This window comes from Podarcis gaigeae (assembly GCF_964106915.1).
Source record: "Podarcis gaigeae genome assembly, chromosome: 4".
In the NCBI taxonomy this organism is placed as follows: domain Eukaryota; kingdom Metazoa; phylum Chordata; class Lepidosauria; order Squamata; family Lacertidae; genus Podarcis; species Podarcis gaigeae.
The window spans coordinates 10383292-10408236 of record NC_139677.1 but is presented as its reverse complement, the minus strand read 5'-3'; the positions used below and the strand labels follow the sequence as shown (position 1 = coordinate 10408236).

The 24945-nt window shown below is 42.8% G+C and overlaps 1 protein-coding gene across 4 annotated transcripts in view; it reads left to right on the top strand.

The window, feature by feature from the left end:
- TBC1D4 (TBC1 domain family member 4) overlaps positions 1-24945 on the top strand; it is a gene marked incomplete at its 5' end in the record, with an annotated part of 100869 nt that overhangs the window by 60722 nt on the left and 15202 nt on the right. For 2 of the 4 annotated variants that reach the window (XM_083737772.1, XM_083737775.1), the window contains 7 exons: positions 2087-2178; positions 2545-2655; positions 4251-4373; positions 9099-9173; positions 10953-11179; positions 15715-15864; positions 22434-22594. In XM_083737772.1, the coding sequence (XP_083593898.1) occupies positions 2087-2178; positions 2545-2655; positions 4251-4373; positions 9099-9173; positions 10953-11179; positions 15715-15864; positions 22434-22594 (939 nt within the window). The remainder of the gene's footprint in view (positions 1-2086; positions 2179-2544; positions 2656-4250; positions 4374-9098; positions 9174-10952; positions 11180-15714; positions 15865-22433; positions 22595-24945) is intronic. The other 2 variants (XM_083737773.1, XM_083737774.1) reach the window with 2 other exon arrangements.

Below are 24945 nucleotides of genomic sequence, written 5' to 3'. Positions count from 1 at the left end.
CCCACTAGACGAAAGGGTTTTCCGTTTTGGAGGTGCTTCGCAAGACGAATTTCCCTATGGGCTTGCTTCGCAAGACGAAAACGTCTTGCAAGTTTTTCCGACTTTTTTTCCCTTCCCCCCCCTTTTTCTAAGTCGCTAAGCTGTTAATAGCCGCTAATAGCGCTAAGCCGCTAATGGCCGTGCTTCGCAAGACGAAAAAATCGCAAGACGAAAAAACTCGCGGAACGAATTATTTTCGTCTTGCGAGGCACCACTGTATTTGGTATTCTACCCTGGCTGGTCATTCCACCTGAACAGTGCTATTTTCCTGTATATTTGTTTGATGCCTATAAAGGCTCATCCATACTTCCTTTTGTGCTGTGTTTCTAGGCACGGTTCTAGTATTGTTGTTTTTGTTTTGGTGCTTTCCCCAGGAAAACCCTCATTTTAACACTGAGAGAAAAAACGCCCCGGTGCACCCATAACAGCAAAACTGGGCATCTTCCTCAGCCCCGCCTGTCTCTCCCGTATCAGTCTCTACAGTGCTGTAACTCCAATGGTTTGACCACCCCCAAAGGCGCACTTATATATGGTCTCCTGAACAGGCGGGTGCCAGCATACATACCACCGAATCAGGGCAAATGGCAGCCAGTGGGCAACCCTATCGCCATTTACTCTGATTCAGCGGCGAAACACGGGTTTCCCCGGGGGAAGCACAACATGGAGCCTGTGCCTGGAAAGTGCAGAGCAAAAGGAAGTCTAAATGAGCCCTAACTCATCCTGGGCAACATTTTCCATCAAAAGGATGACTCGCACATTTTAAGAACGTGATGTGGAAACCTTATTCAAAATGGAGGCCTTTGGAAGCTAGTCACTATACTGACAGCATGACAAGGCTACCCACATGCTACTCCTCCCTCCCCCCAGCCCAAAATAAAGCTTACTTTCTTCTATGCTGGCATGTGTTTATAGCAGAAGCACATATTTAGTTGTCAGCTCCCTCTGGTGGGCAGAGAAGAGTGCCAAGTCTGCGCAAGTGCAGCCTGTGACTTAAGCTGATGCTTTCTTCAAGAAAAGAAAGAGCTTTGTCTGGGGCGGCGGGGGGGGGGGGGCGTTGGCAGGTTCTGGAAGGGTGTATGTAGGACCTATAATCACCTCTCTCGAGAATGACTGACTGATTGAACGCTCAAACTGAAATCCCGCGGGAGGCCTGGGTTTTGAAAGAGGTACGTCCTTCCTTGGCCTTAAGAGAGAGGAAGGGGGGAAACCCCACTGCTGAGTTACGATTCTGCCCTTGAGCAAGAAAAATGCACGCAAAACAACAACAACAACTTTGCATTGATTTAGCTACGCCAGCAGCTTAAAGAAGATTTCTATCACATGTGGTAGGTGGGTATTTATTTATTTTAAAAAAGAACTGCTATATCTTGGAAGACTGTGCTTCGGTCGATAGAGGCATTCCAGGTGAAAGAAGGTGCCAGACCTAGTGGTATGCTCATTAAATTTTGTTAAATATTGGGTACCAGTGAAGGGGAAAGCCCACTTCCAAGAGGCTCTCGGAGCAGCCAAGAAAAAGTTTCTCAAACAAAATCTCTATTAAAATGTGGCACACAAACAGAAATCACATGGTGCTCTTATGAAGGAGGCAATTCTGGCTGCCATCCTAATATTGTCCCTGGTGTCATATCAACTCCCTCTCGAATCCTCTGAGGCAAGGCAGTGCATCTGAGAAGATGGATCTCACTTGGCACATGGCAGAGGCCATCTTCTCTTGCATCTATAAAGGAGGGCCCCCATAAGATCTTTAAGTCCAGTGCCCAAAACCACATAATCACATCACTGATGGTGGTTCTATTTACCCGCTTGCTTGTTTGAGACCCGCCTCTCCCTTTCCATAAATTAAGAATGCAATAAGACTGAATTTGTAAAAGTTGTGGAGCAGAAACGTTTGTTTTTAGCATAAAATCTGGGTTTTCTTGACATTGTCATGACTTAATACCTCACATTATTCAGTGTTAATGTTCTACAACAAGTATGATGAGATGGTTTGTCAAATAAATATAACTTACCTCATCAATGTCTGCCTGCCTCTCTGTTGTTTTTTAAGGTCTTTATCCACCAAGAGCTAAACTTGTGATTCAGAAACATCTGTCCTCTCTCAGTGACAATGAGCAAGCTGACATCTTTGAGCGTGTGCAGGTAATAAACCAAACCAGTTGACATTCATTCTCTGGAACGGGACTACAGGATCAAGTTGTTAGCTCAGAGACACCAAGAATCAAAAGTACATTCACAAATGTACTCCGAAGGCTATTTTTAAACAGCTGTAAGCTGCCCAGAATGACTGGGAAAACCCAGCCAGATGGGCGGGGTATAAATATTATTATTATTATTATTATTATTATTATTATTATTATTATTATTATTATTCTGTAATGAAATTAATTTATTTTGATACTTTATTTCTAGAAGAATGAATTGTCTATTGTTCTATAAAAATCAAGTTGAACCAGAATTGCAGATATCAAATTTCCAAAAATATATTGCTTATTTCCCACCTAACAGAAAATGAAGCCCGTTACTGACCAGGAAGACAATGAGCTGGTGATCTTACACTTGCGACAACTGTGTGAAGCTAAACAAAAGGCTCACGTGCATATTGGAGAGGCCCCAATGGTAAGGCTCTTTATCCTGTTTTGTCGTTTAGTGATGGCGGAAGAAATCTTAGAATATGAACCCAAGTGCTTCTGCTGGATGGTTTCCCATCTTAGCTCCTTCTCCGGGGCTGCAGCATACATCTGAGCATACATTTAGCTTAGTCCCAATGAAATCCCTCCGAGTTAATGTATAGTCAGGCTAGTAAACTATGGCACTTTGTGGCAGTGGTTTCCAAAGGGCAATTATGTGTTGTGCCAATCAGTTTCATTGGGTGACCCCAAGCTCTAGCCTTGTGAGAGAGGTGGGAAACTCTAGCCTTGGGGTGGGAATTGCAAGTTGATTTCGTTTTCAGAATAAGGAAGACGGTGAATGATAAGTACCATAGTGTAGAAATTACTGAGCGACCATCTTGAGCATCACAAGAATAGCTTCCTTTAATGATAAACCGCCTCTTGATTGAAATATTGTTAAGGCAGCAGTTAAGTTAAAAACTACTATGAAACAAAACTTGGTTATAAAACCCAGCAAAAGTTAACTATGCCAGAGCAGTTAAACCAGGCTTCCTCAACCTTGGTCCTCCAGATGTTTTGAGACTACTGTTCCCAGCATCCCTGACCACTGGTCCTTCTAGCTAGGGATCATGGGAGTTGTAGGCCAAAAACATATGGAGGGCCGAGGTTGAGGAAGCCTGAGTTAAACTAAAGCCCTAGTCAGTATTCTTTGCTCCTGTGTTGACAGAAGTCCCACCTTCCACTTCCCCCCAAAATGGTTTTAATGTGAATGCATGTAGCAAGGGAGCCATGAGCCTTCATATTCATGCATGGAGACTTCCTGGAATCTGAAACCCTGGCTTTGCTTTTAGCGAATGAATGGCCAATGGGACCTTCTGATTTGCTTTGGGGCTGCAGTACACAAAAAAAGGGGTCACTACTCCCCTGTGGCCAAGCCACAATCCAAATTGATTATAGCAACATCATCAAGAAGTCAGCGATGAATTTTGCACCCCTGATGTTGCATCTAGTTTGACCTGGTTTCCTTAAAGCTAAAGCTAAAGGGACCCCTGACCATTAGGTCCAGTCGTGGACCACTCTGGGGTTGTGGCGCTCATCTCACTTTATTGGCCGAGGGAGCTGGCGTACAGCTTCTGGATCATGTGGCCAGCATGACTAAGCCGCTTCTGGTGAACCAGTGCACAGAAACGCCGTTTACCTTCCTGCCGGTATTTATTTATCTACATATCTATTTATCTACTTGCACTTTGACGTGCTTTCGAACTGCTAGGTTGGCAGGAGCAGGGACCGAGCAACGGGAGCTCACCCTGTCACGGGGATTCGAACTGCCAACATTCTGATCGGCAAGTCCTAGGCTCTGTGGTTTAGACCACAGCGCCACCTGCGTCCCTACCCGCGTTTCCTTACGTTGCACTAAAAGCCAAAGTGTAGCATGTAGAAAAACTTAATGCAACGACACCCTGCAAATTTAAAAGGCAACATGAGATAAGTGCACTTTTTTCTGTTTTGCACTTTGTATATCTGTGGGTCAGTTTGGCAGGGGTACATTTGCATTGTCTTCTGTAGGCAACATTGATGACAAAGCTTGCCTTTTTGTTTCAGCAGAATGCCTCCAACACCACAGTTCCAGAGAACGCAGCTAGTGGTGGCAGATTCAAACTTGACATTCTGAAAAACAAGGCCAAGAAATCTTTGACCAGCTCTCTGGAAAACATTTTCTCAAGGGTAAGTTGCTCAGAAGCGAGGACTCCTGGGATGTAATTGTCCATAAGATCATTGTAACCTTTTAGATATTTGATTACCTTCTTCGGTGACAAATTCTACCTTTTGGTGCCTATTCTTTTTTGCACCGCTCTCTTGAAAACTGAAATTTGTGTTGATTTGTACAGATCACCAATAAATCATTAAGTTGTCCTTGCAACAACTACTACAGAAATAAGAATTAATTTCAGTATGGCAAATGGTGGTCTGTTGGGAGTGCTGGTATTTTGTCTGTTGTGAATGTATTGTGCCCTACAGGAATGTGCTTCTCTATTTATATCACAAAATTTATACATTACTTGGTAGCTTTTTTAAAAAAAAGTGGTTTACAAAAAGATAAAACTAATAGACCAGATTTTTTTTACAATACATTAAAACTTGCAAGAAGTTTAAACGCTAAAACAGATTAAAATTCACACCAGCTTTTCTAAGCATCTGGGTAGACTTGACTAAACTTCCAAGTTATAAAAAGGTTGATAAAATAATTGGCTTGGCACAAGTTAATACCAATTAAAACTTGGTTAAAATCATGTGATCTGCAGAGCTCTGGAGCCAACTTTCTGAGCTGACGCCATCTTAACCAGAAGTCACTAGAGATTCGACTTGAGTAAACAGGAATGTTTTTAGTGGATTCAGAAAAGAGTTCAGTGAAGCTGCCTGCTTGATATCAATAGGCAGGGAGTTCAAAAGTGTAGGTGCTGCCACACTAAAGGATTGGGTTCTAACAAATGTGGAATGGATGTTACTGGGCACTTGCAGCAGTGCTAATTCTGCCAGTTGAAGCGATCGAGTAGGGCACATAAGGGGTAAGGCAATCTCATAGGTACACAAGTCCAAAGTTGTTAATGGCTTTAAATGCTAACTTTAAATACTAACTGGGCCTTGAACTACTTGGCCTGGTAGCCAATTGAACATGGGTATTCTATGCAAAGGGATGTGGGTGGCGCTGTGGTCTAAACCACAGAGCCTAGGGAAAGTCGTCAGTTCGAATCCCCGCAAAGGGGTGAGCTCCCATTGCTCAGTCCCTGCTCCTGCCCACCTAGCACTTCAAAAGCACATCAAGTACAAGTAGATAAATAGGTACCACTCCGGTGGGAAGGTAAATGGTGTTTCCCTGCGCTGCACTGGTTTGCCAGAAGCAGCTTAGTCATGCTGGCCACATGACCCGGAAAAACTGTCTGCGGACAAACGCCGGCTCCCTTGGCCTATAGAGCAAGATGAGCGCGCAACCCCAGAGTCGTCCGTGACTGGACCTAACAGTCAGGGGGTACCTTTACCTTTATTCTATGCAAACAAGGGCTCACTCCGTCAGCCGTCTGCACCATGCTCTAACTAATTGAGTTATACAGAGGCATCAATCTGCTTTAACTTCATCTTCTGGATCAAGCACGAGGAAGTCCCTCATAGAGCACGTATTGAGTGTGTCATTTAACATCTGCATGTTTTGATATTATTATCAAATAGGTATTAAGAATTTTTAGGAGGTTTAGTGGCATAAGTTGTATAATGCATGGCTTGAAGCTGCATATTTTAGCATGAGTAGCTTGGACAGTAAATCACTTTGTATGTAGGTCAGATTTGAAAGTTAAAATTAACTTGGCACAGTGCCTTCTGGAATTCCGTTGCTTCTGAACGTGGTTGCTGATGGGTCACATAGTCTTAGAGCCTTGCATTCAGATTCCCTCTCTTGCTTACTTAATTAAGCACCATGGGAGAAGATAGCATGGCATCGAAAGCAACAAACATGAGAAAACCTCAAGAGCAGAAATTGGGGGTGCGTTTTGATTGGTGAAGGACAGTCTCACTCAAACTAGAACTTTTGATTGATTGACGGCAAGCATGTATGTTGCAGTTCAGTAAATATAACATGGAAATCAAACCGAAAGGCAGGGTTGACCCTAAATTTTAGATTTGTTGTTTAATATATGGCCCTGGGCAGCAACTAGCTTTGCAGAAGTGCCATTTTGTGAAGAGATTAAAAGTGGTAGAAGATGAACAACAGGCAAAGCCTACCATGCAACGAGACACCCAAAATGTATTTAGTTTCAAAAATAAACAGAAGTTGTGGCTTCCACAGTTGCAAGCTCATATCTCAAGTGCTGAGATATGAGAGGGAAGGGGTTGTCTGGCAAAAATTGTTTCCAGTTGACTGAATAAATATAACCTATTAAACTCCAGGTTTCATAAGTATAGCATATTTCTCTTGTCTTCAAAGCATGCCATACTCTGTTTAGGGTAGCTTATGAACAGTCAGCACATTTTTTTGAACATTGAAAGGAAATCTTGATGCTTTCCTGAAGCAAAATCCTGAGCCTCTTAAGAATTTCATTTGTATCTCCTGCTGTTTTGCTGCCAGATAAATATTTGCTTCCCTTAACAAGAGTTCTGTTCAACAGGCCTTAGTAGGTATAGCACCAATGCTCAGTTACCTTGCAAGGTTAATGACAAATGGAGGTGTCATCGTTAAGGGCCACTTCTGATATGTCTAACCATCAAACTCAATTTTGGGATGAAAGCACAATGGCATCCAAGTTCGCACACATGGCTGTGGAGGGTGGGATTTGCATGTGTCCCAGACCATTCCTACCCAGATGTTCCTGATTGCCTACTGAAGTTCACGCAGCCCTCTGTACTAAGGCCCATGGCTTGGATCCTGTGCTTCACTCCCATTCACAGAAGGGCTTTTGAGGCAACAGGATCCCGCTGGCAAAAAGAGAGAAGGCAGCTTCATTAATTACTCTTCCTGCACCTTCTATGCTGTTCTGGGTGCAGTGTTAGAAACTCAGATCTATTAAGTAGGCAGCAAATTAATAATAATAGTAATAATACAATTTATTATTTATACCCCACCCATCTGGCAGGGTTTCCCCAGCCACTCTGGGCGGCTTCCAACAAATATTAAAATACAATGGTCTGTTAAACATTAAAAGCTTCCCTAAAGAGGGCTGCCTTCAGATGTCTTCTAAAAGTCTGGTAGTTGTTTTTGTCTTTGAAATCTGGTGGGAGGGTGTTCCACGGGGCAGGTGCCACTATCGAGAAGGCCCTCTGCCTAGTTCCCTGTAACTTGGCTTCTCGCAGCGAGGGAACTGCCAGAAGGCCCTCGGCGCGGGACCTCAGCGTCTGGGCTGAACAATGGGGGTGGGGACATTCCTTCAGGTATACTGGGCCAAGGTGGTTAAGGGCTTTAAAGGTCAGCACCAACACTTTGAATTGTGCTCGGAAACGTACTGGGAGCCAATGCAGATCTTTCAAGACTGGCGTTATGTGGTCTCGGCAGCTGCTCCCAGTCACCAGTCTAGCTGCCACATTCTGGATTAGTTGTAGTTTCTGGGTCACCTTCAAAGGTAGCCCCATATAGAGCGCGTTGCAGAGTCCAAGCGAGAGATAACCAGAGCATGTACCACTCTGGTGAGACAGTCCGTGGGCAGGTAGGGTTTTAGCCTGCGTCCCAGATGGAGCTGGTAAACAGCTGCCCTGGACACAGAATTGACCTGTGTGCCTCCATGGGCAGCTGTGAGTACAGAATGACTCCCAGGCTGCACACCTGGTCCTTCATTGGCACAGTTACCCCATTCAGGACCAGGGAGTCCTCCACACCTGCTCCTTAAGGCAGGCTTGCAGTTGCCAAAATGGAATGTCTATTTGCCATTTGGAGGCAAAGCGGCTCTGAAGTCTTAGCTTTCAAATGATGGACTTGACTGTGATTAATTCTCATTTAAACATCTGGCAAGTGCAGATTACAACCTTGGGTTCTGAGTACTTGATCCAGGGACAGTCCACACACACACATATATATAGGCTATTTCCAACCTCTTTTTCTTAATGGTGACTGCTGCTGCTTCTGCTGCTCAGGCTGCACAGAAATAGCATTTTGATTCCTGAAATTTATTCCAATTGTACAGATAAAATATAACTGATAGAATTCTATCAGATGGGGTATTTGTGTGTGAAAACAGTCCAGATCCAATGATCCCCAGGTGGTGGAGATACCGGGCACCATCCTGGTGCAAGTGGTTAAAAGCCAGGTTCAAAATGCGCCTGGTGCCCAGCTAATTTCGAACACTGTCTGGATGGCTCCCTAACCCTGTGGCATAGAATTTCAGGGGTTTAGTGACAGGAAAGGGGGAGTCAATGAAAATTGTCTTCCTATCTGTTCGCCAGCGGGAGAATCCCATGAACAGATTTCTGCTTATGGGATCAGAGGATTCGAGACTTTATCCTTTTTTGACACATGAATGTAAGTTGCACATGTAATGCGCATGTAAGTTGCACAGGATTTCAGTTTTCAAGTAAGTGTTCCAATTTGGGGTTGGTTCACAGCACGTTCCAACTTGGATTTCTTTATCAAGGATATTTCTTCAGCATGGAATTAAATGGCTTGCCTTTCAGCACTTGACAGCTATATTGGTACAGATAGTGCTAGAAGCACATTCAAGCACTCTGTACTATCCTTGCCAGCTTCCTCAAAGGAACTACAAAATGGGAAAGTTCCCAAATTCAGAGGGGTCCACAGGCTGCTTCTGGCCTCATCAGGCTGTCGCTGAGCCGTTAACGCTCCAGGCGAAATCCTTTTGTGAATTGTTTTCCTGGCTTTGCTCCCTTGTAGCCGAAAGTAAGCTGCTGTTTGTGAATTGCAGAGAGTGGGGAATGGGATCTTAAGAGGTGGAATGCTTTGTTGTTATTCCGTAGGGAGCTAACCGAATGCGCGGCCGGTTGGGGAGCATGGACAGCTTTGAAAGGTGCAACAACCTCACTTCTGATAAAGTAAGTAACGGGTTTCGCGCGCGTGGGGGGTGGGGGAAAAAAGTGCAAAATTATGCTGGATACAGGAGTTTATTCGGGTTTTCCTTTAAAAAAAAAAAGCTTGTGAGAAGCTTACTTTCTGATAAAATTATGGTTTGCTGGCTATTTACTTTTACAGGCAAAACAAAACAATAAATAGCCTAATAGTGCTTGAAAACTGCCCCTTACCTTGTAAGCTTATGGCTGGTTAGAGTCACTGCCTGGCAAACCAGCAGGGGAGAAGGTCTAAATTGGAAGAGACATTTGTGGTAACTAGATGTCTTGGGGGAAAAACAAGGAGCAGTGATGCAGGGCCGATATTTTATTTCTTGGTGGAAAAACATTCCGTTTCATAAATTCATTAATCAAAAACAATGGGTGCCAACTGCAAATACATATTAGGAAAGGCTAAGTTTTTAAGCTTAAAAACTTAAAAAAAAAACTTTAAAACTTTTGTTGTTGTTTAGTCGTTTAGTCGTGTCCGACTCTTCATGATCCCATGGACCAGAGCACGCCAGGCACTTCTGTCTTCCACAGCCTCCCGCAGTTTGGTCAAACTCATGTGGATAGTGTTCTTGAAGCTACCAGCATGAGTTTGACCAAACTGCAGGAGACAGTGGAAGACAGAAGTGCCTGGCGTGCTCTGGTCCATGGGGTCACGAAGAGTCGGACACGACTAAACAACAACAAACGTTTTTAAGCTTTGTTTAGTAAATAAAAGTAAAACAGAAGTCTGAATTGGGTCATTCTCTAGGGCGCAGAGGTGGGGAACCGGCCCACCTTCCATGGGGCAAAAATATTTGGGCTTGAAATGCAAGGCCAGTGGAGGGGGTGGCCTGGAGAGAGGGCTCCGTTTGGCCCCTGGGCCTCAGGTTCCACACCACTAGTGTAAGAGGATCTTTAGTTAGCCGAGTTGGTTAGAGCGTGGTGCTGATAACGCCATGGTTGTGGGTTCAAGCCTCCTGCATATTCCTGCATTGCTGGGCGTTGGACTAGATGACTCTCAAGATCCTTTCCATCAATTCTAAAATCCTACTTGCTTTTATGAGTGTAAACAGAATAACTCATTGCCAATTGAAATGAAACCTACTTAGGGGAAGTAAGCATGTAAAGCAGAAAAAAACCTGAAAGCCCTTGTTTATCCCAGTTGATACATGTCTCTTAAACAATGACATTTTAAATCTGTCATCCTTTGCCGTTAGCCTGCCTGTGCAGCATGTGTAAACAGCTCGTTGTACACTTTCCATTTATTTCCTCTTTTACATAGCAATTCCACACACACACACACACGCACACATTATTATTATTATTATTTCTCCTCCGAGAGATGTGGAAACAGAGCGGTTCTTTTGACTTCTAATTTTCCTGTTGCTCTTAATGCAACTTTTTATTAGCAGATCCCTCTTCCAGGAAAGAGCTCTGACAGGACAGGAAATCTGTACACGATAGGCCGAGAAAAGAAGCCAGTTTTGATTGAAACCCAGGCTTGAAAATGTAGTAACAGTGCCAGTAAAGTATTCAGATTCTTTTTGCGGTATTGTTCGCGAGAGGTCATGGCAATTCCAGGGGCAAAGGATGTTTGGCATAGTTTCTAATTAGCATACAATGGGTTTGCTTTCGTTTTTTTTCCCGCCCAGGAGGAGGAGGAGGCTCAGTTTCATCTCCTCTCTTGTTAACTTGCAGGGATTACTCTGACATTCACTGAGTAGCTATAGGGTGTAAAAGGGGCAACCTCATTCCTGACTGGCTGACTTCTTCCAGGAATGCTCTTCTGGGGAATCTCCTTCCACAACGCCCCCCGCTTCTCCCATATCCTCGGCTTGGCAGCCGTTCCCCGAAGAGGATTCCGATTCTCCCCAGTTCAGGAGACGAGCTCATACCTTTAGCCACCCACCGTCCAGCGCCAAAAAGAGGATTACTTTCCAAGACGGAAGGTCTCAAAGTGTCAAGTCTCCTCTCCTGAGACAGAACTCTGTGGAGCATAGCAGGTGAGTTTTGAGCCAAGCAACTGCATAGGAATCTTGTAGGCTTGTCTGGATATCTTTTATTTCCCCATTATTATTTTTTTGATGGAACAAGGATAAGAATATTGGAATAGTTGCCCGGGTTTTTCATTCTATCTCAGGCAACCGGAGAGTAACAGTTTACAGCATATATCTTCAGTATATTTTACTCAGCAGTAAGTTCCAGTGAGTTTGGTGAGACTTCTTACTGTGTAGGGCTTTGCATCCTACAAATAGAGATTGAGTTGTTGTTGCTGTTGTTGTTAATAAAAACACTTTCATTCGACGGCTGTAAAGTATCTGAAGCAATTAGGTGCTTGTAATGATGATGGTCTACATTATATAAATCAGAAAGCAGCTATAGCCAGCCAATACAAAAATGGGTATATAAAGATCTGCTCTTTGGACGTGGCTCACTCTTCTGCACAAACCTCTTGAAATGAACGGAAGATGCACAAAAGCAATTGGACCCACTGATTTGTGAACTTTATTTATTTAAATCTTTAAGGCCTTTGGTGCTTTCTATAAAGTAACAGTTTTGTTTAAAAGAAGATCTGCCTTGTTTCTTTCTAGAGTGGTTCAAGTCTTGTGCTTTGGTGCAGTACAGATCCCTTTCTCTTTCCACCATTCAGGGATTTACAATACAATGGTTTTATTTCAGACTAACATTTTGAGGGTGCTTTTCTTTCCCAAAATAACTCTCAAAGCACCGTAGAAAAAATATACTTTGAATTATCTTGGAATAAAATATTATTATATAAGAAGAAGCAAACATCGAACAATGAGGATTTTAAGCAATGCAAAAACAAAATCAGCAACAGAACTGTTCTGGCACCTCTCAGCCAGGAGAGGGAAGCAGAGACATAGCTCACCTAATCTCAAAAGGACATAGAATAAATGTAGTCTTTTGATACTGGAGGAAGAGGAATTCCCAACAACTGCACTTCTAAAAATGGTGGGACAAAGGGAGGATAATATGGGAGCAGGTGGTTCTTTAACTTCATTCCCAACCTGTTTAGGGAGTTATAATTTATTACCGGCACTTTTGGATCAGGCTTCAAAACAAGCTGAAAGTATCAAATAATTTCTGAGTGACACGTTTGCAAAAAAGGCACCTCCTTCCATTCTCTCTGGCCACTGCCTTCTTCAATGGCTGCAGCTTTTGAGCACTTGTTCAAAGCAGTCCACACACAGTACATTGCTGCCGTTGAACATGCATGTGGCCAAGGCATGTAAGACAACAGCCAGAGCCTCAGTACATTTTGACTAGTAGGCAGTGTCGCCATCCAGATATTGAATAATTCCTATGCAACAGCTGCAGTGTTTAAGATGTGGTCCACTACTTCGAAGTAAGTCTCATTGAACATGTAAAGGATTGCACCTTAAGTGTCCTTAAATGCCTTCAAAACTAGTAACATAATAAGTTCAGTTAATTTAGGTGGTTTTGTGCATTCCTAAGCAAAACTTCCCCTTGAAACTGTAGAACACCGTACCTTCATTGAACAATGTGCAGAGGTGAACTGCGGTCTTCATGAGCCTCCATTGCAGACAGTGGCCATGCAATTTCAAGGAATCACAATACACTATGTTCTGACACCTACTCTGTCAGGCCTGCTGAGGAGATATATGGTGGTGCCATTTTAACTCTTAGGAGGGTAGGATGAAGGCTTGGATTCCAAATACTCCCATAACCCCCCCCCCCCCCCGAACCATGTAGCCTTAATACCAAGTCACTTTTTAAATTAATTGAGATGAGAAGATTCATGCAAAGAATGAGCTGGGTTCAGGACACCCCTAGCTGAGATTTCCCCCCTAACATCTAGGGTAGAGAAAGCAAGCATTTTCCAAGTGTTTAATGTACCAAGCCTTTTTGTACTGTATTTCTCTGTTGAAATGACTGAGACGACCAATTATTCATTTATTTCTAATTGTACAGTCAGCCCCACAGCCAGACCAGTTGTAACAGCAGCCCTTGCGGTTGAGATCCTTTCTTCTAGAGATAGGTAATCCATTTTTCCCAATTAGTGCTAATTAACACCATCGCCAAGTTGAGCTTCCCTTCATCCAGTCTTTGTGACCGGATCCACAATGGATTGCAGTGTGATTGAAGCCAGTCAAGTTGTTTTATCCCTAAAAGACTGGTATCAGTCTTGCCCTGTTAAGCAGGTTGCTGCAGTTCTGTGTAGTAACCACTTTCCAAACTTTCCAATGAATTGTCCCTAGTAGTAAGTCTGCTTGCCGTCAGGAGTATCTGTTGCTAATCCTCCCTTCTGTGTCCATGGTTAGTTGACTCCTCTCAACACCCTCTTCTGGCAGTTTGTAGCTTGTCAGCAAAGTGACCTTGTCTTTTGCCGATAAATTTCGTGTTAGGTTGCTCCCCCCACCCTCAGACCCTAATCATTACGATGCTGCAGTGAAACAGGAAACTTGAACAATAATTGTGTTAGACTTGCTGACAACATTTCTTTGCCCATTGCCGCAGAGCTGTTGTCTTTTTTCTTGCTCAGCAAGTTTTCTAGTCAAAACAGCAACTCTTCAACAGTTTGATCATAAGTTGCTTTTGTGCATGTGTGTAGACTCAAAAACGATCGCCCCAGAAATATTTGAGGGCGGAGGCTTGGAATGATTCACCTTCTAACAGCCTGAAATAATTCTGAGGATACTTAAGTTTTTCCACCAACTCTAGAACACGTTTATTTTGATCGACTCCATCATTTTGGAGTCTATCACTGTAAAATAACTGCATGCTTTTGTATCTCCCCCCCCCCCCCCCGGTAGCATCTTTCTGCCCACTACAAATAATCTTCTGGTGAAATGTGGTTTTTCTTGCTGAAAACAAGGTGGCAGTGTATGAGTTGATAGAAGCTTAATCATAAGCAAACTAGTAGCTGGGAATCTATTATTGTATTGGCCCGAATATAAGCCACATCTTTAAAATTCAAGGCGGGGGGGGGTGGAGACAATACCCGAATATAAGCCGCTCCCTTAAAATTCTGCAGACACTCAGACCCGTAAATGACAAATGTAGAACAAAATCTGTGGCACCATAAATGCAAATAAAAAATCAATACTGCACTGTAAAACACGGGGAAAGCGACGAAGGACATTAGAATTAATTGCACAACAGTCTCAAACTCGCAAATCAGCAATAAAACTTTTTTTGTGTTCCGTTTTACCATATGTCTGTTTCAGCAGCGATATGGCAAAAGCCGGGTTTTGTAAGGTTGCGAATTTAAGCCGCACTTTAACTTTTCACAGTCGGAATTTGGGGGGTGGGGAAATGTGGCTTATATTCAGGCCAATACAGTAAGTTTGAATAAGAGAAAATAAAAAACGGGCAGTTGTGCTAGGGACACAAATGGCAAACCTGCATCCAGCAGCTCCCACGCCCCCTTGTAACACGTAGCAGAACTTCCTTCTTCTCCGAATGTTCTAATGTCAGGCAATGGGTAAATTCTATGCGACATTATAGGATGAGTTAAGGTGTGGTGCTGGTGTTTTTTATCAGGATCTTGTCTTCAGTGCCACCTAACCTTCCTGTTGGAATTACTGCTCGCGTGGTTTTTCTTAGTTCCCAGTAGGTCACAAGACTTGCAACTTCTTAAGTTTTAATGAAACCTGAACCTTTAGGGTCTAGTACAGTGGTAAGGTACCCATGACCATTAGGTCCAGTCGTGGACGACTCTGGGGTTGAGGTGCTCATCTCGCTTTACTGGCCGAGGGAGCCGGCGTACAGCTTCCGGGTCATGTGGCCAGCATGACTAAGCCGCTTCTGGTGAACCAGAGCAGCACACGAAAACGCCATTTACCTTCCCAATTGAGCGGTACCTCTTTATCTACTTGCACTTTGACGTGCTTTTGAACTGCTAGGTTGGCAGGAGCAGGGACCGAGCAATGGGAGCTCACCCCATCGCAGGGATTCGAACCGCCCACCTTCTGATTGGCAAGTCTTAGGCTCTGTGGTTTAACCCACAGCGCCACCCACGTCCCTACAGTGGTACCTTAATTCGTTCCGGAGGTCTGTTCTTAACCTGAAACTGTTCTTAACCTGAAGCACCACTTTAGCTCATGAGGCCTCCTGCTGCTGCGCCGCCGCCGGAGCATGATTTCTGTTCTCATCCTGAAGCAAAGTTATTAACCTGAGGTACTATTTCTGGGTTAGCGGAGTCTGTAACCTGAAGCGTCTGTAACCTGAAGCGTATGTAACCCGAGGTACCACTGTATGTCCCTGAAAGGGGGGGTAGTTTACCTTGACTAGATGTGCAGGTCGAGGGAATGTGAAGCCAAGTACATGAATCAGCTTTTCGGTTTCTTTAAATGCCCCCCAACTCAACTTCAGCAAAATTTCGTGGTGCATTAAACTTAAAGTGCATCAAATTTTCACACTGTTACAGTAATAATGGCAATTACAATTCAGGTCTTGACTGAACCTCTTACATGGTGAGTATGGAGTGTGGGAACGCTTTAAAATGTTGTACTGAAACTCATTTGCTACGCTTTTTCTTATCGCCTGCTGTCAGGCTGACAATTGCCCGACGTGCTCGCAGTGAGAGTGAATCATCTGCGCCGTCGAGTCTCCCTTCTTCCTTCTCTGCCCCATCTTTCCTGAAAAGCTTTTACCAGAGCTCAGGAAAACCATCTCCTCAGTCTGAAAATGAGCTCCCCCAGAGGTGAGAACTCCGGTTTCTGCCTGGCCTGCAATTTTGCACTTCCTATGCAGCCGGCTTGCGATAAGGAATTTTTGCCACTCGCTTCTAAGTGAGATACTTCACTTGTTTTGTGGAAACCTGTGAACAGAGCGCTCTTTGGAAATGCCTACCGAAGGTTACAGCACAGAGATCTTGCATAACTACTACACTGTTTTCTGACTAATGCCAAAATAATGTGGGGGGAAAAGATCAACATTGCCAAACCCAGTAAGTGAAAAATCATAAGGTTTCTAAATATACTGATTGTTGTTTTCCCCCAGATGGGATATTTTTTTAAAAAAAAACCCTGCATAAATCTGTATATGACTTTAAATTATTCCTCTGGACAATCTCTGCATGTCTTCCTAGTGTAGTCTAGTACAAGACTTGGATGTGGAAGCACTTTTATTCCTCGAATAAAAAGGATTTTCTGTCATCCTCAGCACTCCATCCATAGAAATAGGAACAATCTTGTTCTGCAACACAGAATGGTTGTAAAGTTCGTTTGAGGAGATGATAACAAGCAGGGCATTTTACACTACACACTTTGAAGTGTCTCAGATTTTATAAAATAAACGGACTTTATTGCTGAATTAACAATGTAAAGAAAATAACCCAGGCACTTTAAAAAAAGGAGAGAGAAAAATGGCAATGTTGACGATATTAGTTGGTATTATACTAATTAGCTGCTTAATCGTGTGCTGTGTGGCAGGGGCAATGTGAAGGCTGCCCGTGTGTGACTAACATTGGCATGCTTTTGTTGTTTTTAATGCTTTAAATGATGAATATAATCTGCACTGGGCTGCTAATGCCTGCTATCAGGGAGGCTTGTTATAGGGCTGTGTGAACTGACCTCCCTTTGGCCAACCTGGATATTTGCATTTTTAAGGCACCCAGTCACTGGTACGATTCAACCGCTGCAGCTATGTTTAGATTCCAGTACACAATGACACATACTATACGGCAAGTGTGAATTTCCCTCCACTTTCTGAGCATGGCGATGAAGGTTTTGTGAAGCCCCAGTGCATGAGGAAAGCATCCAAAAGTAACAGTGGTACATCTCTTTGGTGATGCCCTTGAATGGCTTCAGAATTGTGATTTCACCACTTTTGCTGCTTGCGAAAGCGTAGGCAGTCTGCGGACCCTGATGTGGAGGATATTGTGCCTACTTGTAATGTCTCTGTTTGGATTTTATTTTCACTGAACCAAAGCAATGTTCCATTTAACTGGAGGTCTGCAGGCCCCGCAGAGTGTCCACTGGTCCCAGCCTGTGGCCTTCTGTCTCAGGTACCGTTCTTTGCCAAACTGGCTTGTGAGTATGCAAGAAACTTTGGACCTGGACCCAAAGAGTCGAGGAGGCTGGTGGTGCACACTGATTCACACGGAATTAATTGGCTTAGCAGGATTTTCAGCGAAGAACAGCGATAACCGTAGTTGAGAAATATCACGGGGATGTGTCTTTCTTTCCTGCTAAACCCAAATGTCCCCCTGCAGACCATCTTATTAGAGTGACAATGTTTGTCTGATGCAACCAAAAATTATTATTTAACCATATTATAACTTAAAATGTGATTAAATCTGGAGTACATCTAGCTAGCATCTCTTTCACGCCAAGGTCATTTGCTTTCAAACTCCCATCTCAAGATTTTTCGGCTGTGGCGACTTCAATAACAAACTGTTGCTCGTATCTCTTTATTTTGCAAGCTTAAAACCGCAATGAGCTTTGAAAACAGTAAGTGGGTGTTAGCATTCTGGTTGATACAGATTTTAATAGGAGCAGGAGTGTTGTTCCTGATTTTAAGCAGTTAAAGCACTGTCGATGGCTGAAGGAGGCAGCAGAACTATGAAAACTACCTTTCTCATGGAAGTGCTTAAATGCCGCAGGCAAAAGAAAAGCATTCTTTTCTGTGTGAGGAATGCCTCTTATAAGATAACACATATCGTGCATGTGTCTTTCTTTAAAATTTACTGTAGGCAACTATATGCAGATTTAATTGATCAACTGTATCTGCTAAATTGGTGGACTAGGGCTTCTTTAATCTGACTATAGCCCTACTTTTAATAGGTTCTCTTTTTATCTGTGTTATCCTATAACTATCAGCTAAAATCCGCCTACCTGGCGGAGGAAACCTTTTACCGTTCTCATCCTGATCTTGGCCTCTTTTTACTAAATATTTCTGTGGGGAGGAACATCTTGGCCTCATCTTCCTAGCCTAGTCGGCAGAGCACGAGACTCTTACTCTAGGGTCATGGGTTCGACTGCAACGTTGAGCAAAAGATTCCTGCATTGCAGGGGGTTAGACTAGATAACTCTTGTGGTCCCTTCCAGCTCCACATTTCTGTTATTCTTTGGCCCCTTATTGCTCCTACCATGCATAACAGGTTATCACTGTTAGTGGCTGACTTTTTAAAAAAAATATATATAAATTTTATTAGTATTTTCCACACAACAACAACACGAAAAATATCGAAAAATAACAAAAACCGTTAGTGACAGACTTATGTCATGAGCACTCCAAATCATTGACTGGACATCTTATTTACAAGTTACATATGTAATTGTAAAGCTGTTGAGTTTCTTAATATTTCAGGCATTTCATCAGTAGCAAATCTGTCTGTCTGTCTGTCTGTCATCTATCTATCTATCTATCTATCTATCTATCTATCTATCTATCTATCATCTATCTATCTATCATCTATCTATCTATCTATCTATCTATCTATCTGTCTGTCTGTCTATCTATCTATCATCTATCTATCTATCTATCATCTAGGGCTTATGTTTTTCTTCTTGCACTTTTAGGGCAACCAGGAAAATTGGATGTGTGGTCTTGTGGAATTCAAGAGTAATACAGAGAGAGATAAGCAACATCATAGTCAACCCATCAGAGGATTAAAACTGATGGGAATCTTTCAGCCTTAGGACACATTAGTTAAAGGCGGAAGCATCTGAGCCGCTCTTTTCTATTCACCGGGTGGGTGTGTTTTCATTTTCAGCTAACATCAGTGAGTACATACACAGGCTGAGGCGTGAATTTCCCTTTTAGTTTTCTGCTTTCCTTCAAAGGAAAGGAGAAGTTGAACTGAAAGCAAAGCTGGGAGACAATGCAGATTTTTCATATGCTGCAGCCCTAAAGATTTACTTTTGGGTGAGTTACGGCTTGCGGGTTAAAATTCAAAAACGCTCCATTTGTGAACAAAATAAGGGAAATTATCTTTGAAAGACGGTTGTGGAACTGTGCTACCAAGAAATCTAGAGCCTGTTGCTCTTGTCGCCTAGGAAATCCCCTGCATTTATTTGGAGAAGCTCAATGCTTCTGATGATGAAACTGGAAGAAGGAATAGAAAAGGGCTTTTGTAATTACAGTGTGGTTTTGGTACCAGATCGTTCTAAAAGAACCTCTTTTTCCTGTGAAAGTTTGCAAAAGTAGAGGCAAACTTCACAGGATCTCACAGCTGGCTAATAGGAGACGGGGTTCATGGCCAACCAGGTAGTTTTAAGTGTTTTGCTAATTTCTTTCTGATGCTTCACAACTTGTCAGCAGCTTAAGAGTAAAAATACAAAGTTAGAAACTGAACAGTGGTTTTCTTTGCAGTTTTGATTTGGTTCCTTTTATCCTGCTTTGTCTCTAAGAAGATGCATTAAAACCTAGATGGGTTTAGTATGGGTTAATGGAAGACCTTTTTATTTGTGGTGTGTGCTTGTGAGAGCAATCTCTAAAGTAAAAGGGCTAGGTCGGAGCTTCAATGTAGGGCGTTTTTTAATTAAAATGTAGGGAAAGAATAAACACATTTCACTTTCAGAAGGCAGTCTTAGTTGCATTTGCTTCACTCTAAAGCTGCTGTTACACTTTACAAGCAAAAGTTAGTAGTATTACTTACCCCCCCCCCCCAGAAACTGCTCTTGCTAAGCTCTAGGGGATTTTGCCATTTCTTGTTGAAACCATTTTTTTAAAAAAACCTGGCGAAGACTTGCATTTTCTACCTGCTTGGAAAACTAGGTTACTTGGGATCAGAAAAATTAAAGGGCTACGGGAAGACATATTGCACAGGATTCATTGATCTGAGCTCAGTTTTTGCACAACCAAAGTAGGGAGCATTTATGGCTATCCTGTTTAGAAATTAGCATTTTAGTGATGAGTGTGGGGGCCACAAAAGAGGTCAAAATAGTTCTTTCTTGGTGCATTATTTATATAAAAGCTATCTCACGCCCACTTGCCATGTATGTAAAATATTTCAGATTGTCAAATAAGGGCATTCTACATACTTTTGATTCGTCACAATAATGCAATGCATTTTGAGAGAGTTTAGAGGGTTTTCTCTGAAAGTCCATGTGTGTCTCCTTTTTATGGCTCTAGTTTCTTCCTCTTTTGTACTTCAGTCTTTGTAATTCTGTGCTTGGCTATATTCACTCTTCATTAGTCTAGAATACATCAGTCTGATTTTTAACTCTATCACAGCAGCCAAACTCTTTCAATTATATCTGCATTGCTTTTATGTACTGATCTTGTACTGTTAGCTTTAACTATTAAGTAGAATATTAATGTAATGTTACATTAGTGGAGGTTAAACAAATACTTGCATACAGTATTCTGTTTAGCTTAGAAATGAGGCACATTAAAGATCCTTTTTGAGATGCTGGCAGAAAATACTCTTTGGTTCTTGGCTAGATAAGAGAGCAAAGGTCTCTAGACATCTTTATTTAATATGATGGGACTTGCTTTTATTCAGTTTCATTCTTTGTCATGGTGTTTCACTACTTGTTATGCTGTACAAAATCATCTCCTGAAGCTCTTTCTTGTCTGCGAATTTCAGGTTCTAGAATATTTCAGTCATGATTCTTTAAAGCACACACAAAGGCCCAGAAATTAAGAATTTAACAATTGGCGGCTGTTCTGGTCAACTTCACAATGAAGAAAAACTGCTTTCTAACCCATTCACTGGACCTATAATGTATCTATTTACCCCTTCTTTTTTTGCTTCAGTTGCTAGGTCTGTATGTCCTAATAATAATAATAATAATAATAATAATAATAATTTATTATTTATACCCCACCCATCTGACTGGGTTTCCCCAGCCACTCTGGGCAGCTTCCAACAGAATATTAAAATACAACAGTCTATTAAGCATTAAAAGCTTCCCAAAACAGGGCTGTCTTCAGATGTCTTCTAAAAGTCTGGTAGTTGTTTCTCTTTTTGAGTCCAGTATTCCAGTGTTGGTGATTCCGTTTCATTAAAAAAAAATCCTCAGTGTGGCTAAGCAGAATGACAGCAAAATTCAACAAAATAAAAACCATTCATATCAGCAGTTAAAATACCTTGAAAACTCCACAGATGAAATGCCAGGGAGATGAACAGCTTGGCAAGTCAAATTCCAGTAGGAAACAGAAGGTCTTTGTGCAATAATGTGAAGGTCTTCAAGGAAAGCCTCCTTCTGCAGTGAGTTCCAAAGCCAGGATTTGGCCCCAGAGAAAGCCCTGTCTCATGTTCCAACCAGTTGGAACTTAGATGTTGGCAGCATGCAGAAAGAAGACCTTAATGAGCAGGCAGGGCTTTTCCCCCTAGAACAATAGATGCCAATACTCACCATGAAGTTATTACATTAAGTGCTACACTTTTTAACAACAGCAAAAGAGGTGCCAGTACTGCATGTCCTTAAGTACCCCCTGAATAAAACCCCACACTGCATATAAGGCTTTAGAAAAGGCAGTGAGCAGTCTAAATTAGGCTCAGGAACAAACTGGAAGCCTGTGAAATTGATGCACTTAGGAAATTGCAAGTTCTTTTAAATTTATTATTGTTTTTAACGTGTCCAGCCCAGTTATCTTGACTTCCTTTTACCTGAAGATAGAATCTGGCACTCCCCCATATTCAAAGCAGAAGTTCTGAACTATGAGCCATAAACAGTAATATGTATACAGTGGTGCCTCGCAAGACGAAATTAATTTGTTCCGCAAGTTTTTTCTTCTTGCGAGTTTTTCGTCTTGCGAAGCACGGTTTCCCATAGGAATGCATTGAAAATCAATCAATGCGTTCCTATGGAGACCGTCCGGGGACAGTCCGGTAACCTAGAAGTTGAGATCAGTAGCATTTTTAGCTTAGATTAGAGATCTATGGACATGAGGGGAAAACACACACACAGTCTATTCCCAATTTTGATAATGAGGGTTCTGTTAAATACAGTTTTCCTTCTTCTAATAAATATGCAATGTGCAACATAGTTTGCCGCAACTCTAAATATTCGTAGATTCCAAAATTCTATGGGACCTGCAAAAAACTTGTTAGAGATTTGAGGATAAACTTCCAGGTTTCTGGTGGTAGAAACAGTACAGTGCCTAGGACAAAAATACAGTGAGAACTTGGGCCCAGATGAGGCCGGTGTCCTTAATGAAAAGATCTGGGAAGCCTCGCTATATGGCGATTACATTGAACTGATGTAATCCTTTGTGTGTTCAAGGCTGTTTTGCTGGCTTTGCATGGCCATACCTAGGCTTCTGTCAGTCTTCCTTGACGCTGACTTGGGCTGTTGTCTTTTCCTCCTGATCCTGCAGTGATGGGGAAAGAAGAAAAAGGACCTCCTCTGTGTGCAGCAATGACTCTCTAAATGCTGGCGGAATTACTCTCACCCCCCGCCGGATTTCCTGGCGGCAGAGAATCTTCCTAAGGGTGGCATCGCCCATGAAGAAATCGCCCTCAGCAATGCAACTTCAAGGTCAGTTTTCATTTTGAAACATTTCAAGGTCAGTTTATGTCACGACAATTCAATTTCATATCTCTGTTTAAGAGTGGCAGTTTCCAGTCCTCTCTTAAAAGAAGTGGGCAAGTTCTGCAAGACCCAAGTTTGAATACTTGATATGCTTGCTAGGTGCGTGTTTCGTTTTAAGGTTCCAAATGGATGTTTTTTTTCAAGTAGTTGGCCTTTTTGTGGCAGTATGCTATCGAAGTCTGAGTCAAGTCTATGATTGAGTATCCCTGTATCTTTCAACATGTCGTTCTAAGAGTAACCACTTCAGTTGTCTCCAGAAACACATGGCCACATCTCCTCCTATCTGCTTCCGAATCATGTTTCCTTCTGACCTCCCTGGTAACATTTGGTTAACAACTATTATGCAACGTATCTTTATCGCCAACACTGCCTTGACCTCAAGTTACAGTTAAGGAAGTTATATGGGGTGGTGCAAGAGAAGATGTCTGGTGGCAACAGGCTAATGAACATAGGAAGAGTCCTGCAGGATCTGATCCAATGTTCATCTAGTCCAGGGTTTCCCAAACTTGGGTCTCCAGCTGTTGTTGGACTACAGTTCCCATCACCCTGACCACTGGTCTTGCTAGCTAGGGATGATGGGAGTTGTAGTCCAAAAATAGCTGGAGGGAATTCCTGATCTAGCCCAATATCCTCCTTATGCACAGGTGCATCTGAAGTAAATTCATGATGTCAGGCATGGCCAAACTTGGCCCTCCAGATGTTTTGGGACTACAATTCCCAACATCCCTGACCACTGGTCCTGTTAGCTAGGGATGATGGGAGCTGTAGTCCCAAAACATCTAGAGGGCCAAGTTTGGCCATGCCTGCATTATGTAATTGCTTCTCAGCTACTGACAATCAGAGTTAATATTGCTACATGTAGCTCTGTCCTCCATGAATTTGCCAGTCCTCATTAAGACCATCGAGGCAAATGATCACATCCCTTCCTTTTACCTCTTCTGAATCTCCTGCCAGCCAGTTAAACTGGATGAAAGGAAGGGACAAAAGGGAGAGACAGAAATTTCTCTCTCCTCTTTCTTCACCCCGTGCTTGTCAACCCCCTTGCAGCATTTGGGCCTGTATCATACCGCCTTTCAGGTGCTATGAATCAGATGTGATGCAAATGGTATGGGCCATCTTTCCTTGGTTTTAAAAGAGTATGTTAGAGATACTTTGTGTCCTGTTTAATACAAATTCCTAGCATAGGAAAAGGCAGATGTTGGCTCTGTGCCAGATCACCAGATCTGTCTCAGGTAATGAAGGCCAACTAGGCAAAGCCAGATCAACTCTTGGTTAAGATTGGCAAAGTTTCACCCCTGGAGGAAACTTTCTGCTAATTGCAAGTTCGCGGCAGTACTGCTTTCAATGCCTAAGTTGGATAACATCCAGTTATCATATTGACAGGCTCTGCTGCTAGGAGAGCGCTCTAGTAACAGTTCTGGATGCTAAATCAAAAGGAACACTAATTACATCTGGCAATTAGCAGCTGGGAAGCATTTATTCAAGGGAGGCCATAGGCCAGAAAGAAAGGCTTTTGTCTTTCCCTAAAGCCAGTCTGCAACTCATAAGGGAATACATAGCCTTGGCACTTTACTCTCGAGAACAAAACTTGCAGAATTATGTATGTCTGCTTGCACTTTCTGACTCGATTGTTATATTCAGCAGAACCACAGAAGATGAATGCTCATTAGCACTTGATTTCCAAAATTACACGCAATAGGTGACACTGTTATAGAATGGCTTGTCTGTCTGTCTAGCAGGGCAAACTGTGGATGCAAAGAATCTTAAAACAAATTTGCTGACTGTTGTGTGAAGAAGCAGTATTGCATGAGATAATAATCCCAGAGTTAGGCTGTATCAGGGTGACATTATAAAAGTTCCATCATGCTTTCTTATGAGGGTATAGTTGGGCTTGTAGCAACATGTCCTTAGGTCCATGGGCTTCAGTTAGGGTAAAGGGAAAGGGACCCCTGACCATTAGGTCCAGTCGTGGCCGACTCTGGGGCTGCGGCGCTCATCTCGCTTTATTGGCTGAGGGAGCCGGTGTACAGCTTCCGGGTCATGTGGCCAGCATGACTAAGCCGCTTCTGGCGAACCAGAGCAGCGCACAAAAACGCTGTTTACCTTCCCACCAGAGTGGTACCTATTTATCTACTTGCACTTTGACGTGTTTTCAAACTGCTAGGTTGGCAGGAGCAGGGACTGAACAACGGGAGCTCACCCCGTTGTGGGGATTCGAACCGCCGACCTTCTGATTGGCAAGTCCTAGGCTCTGTGGTTTAACCCATAGCACCGCCCGTGTCCCTTCAGTTAGGGTA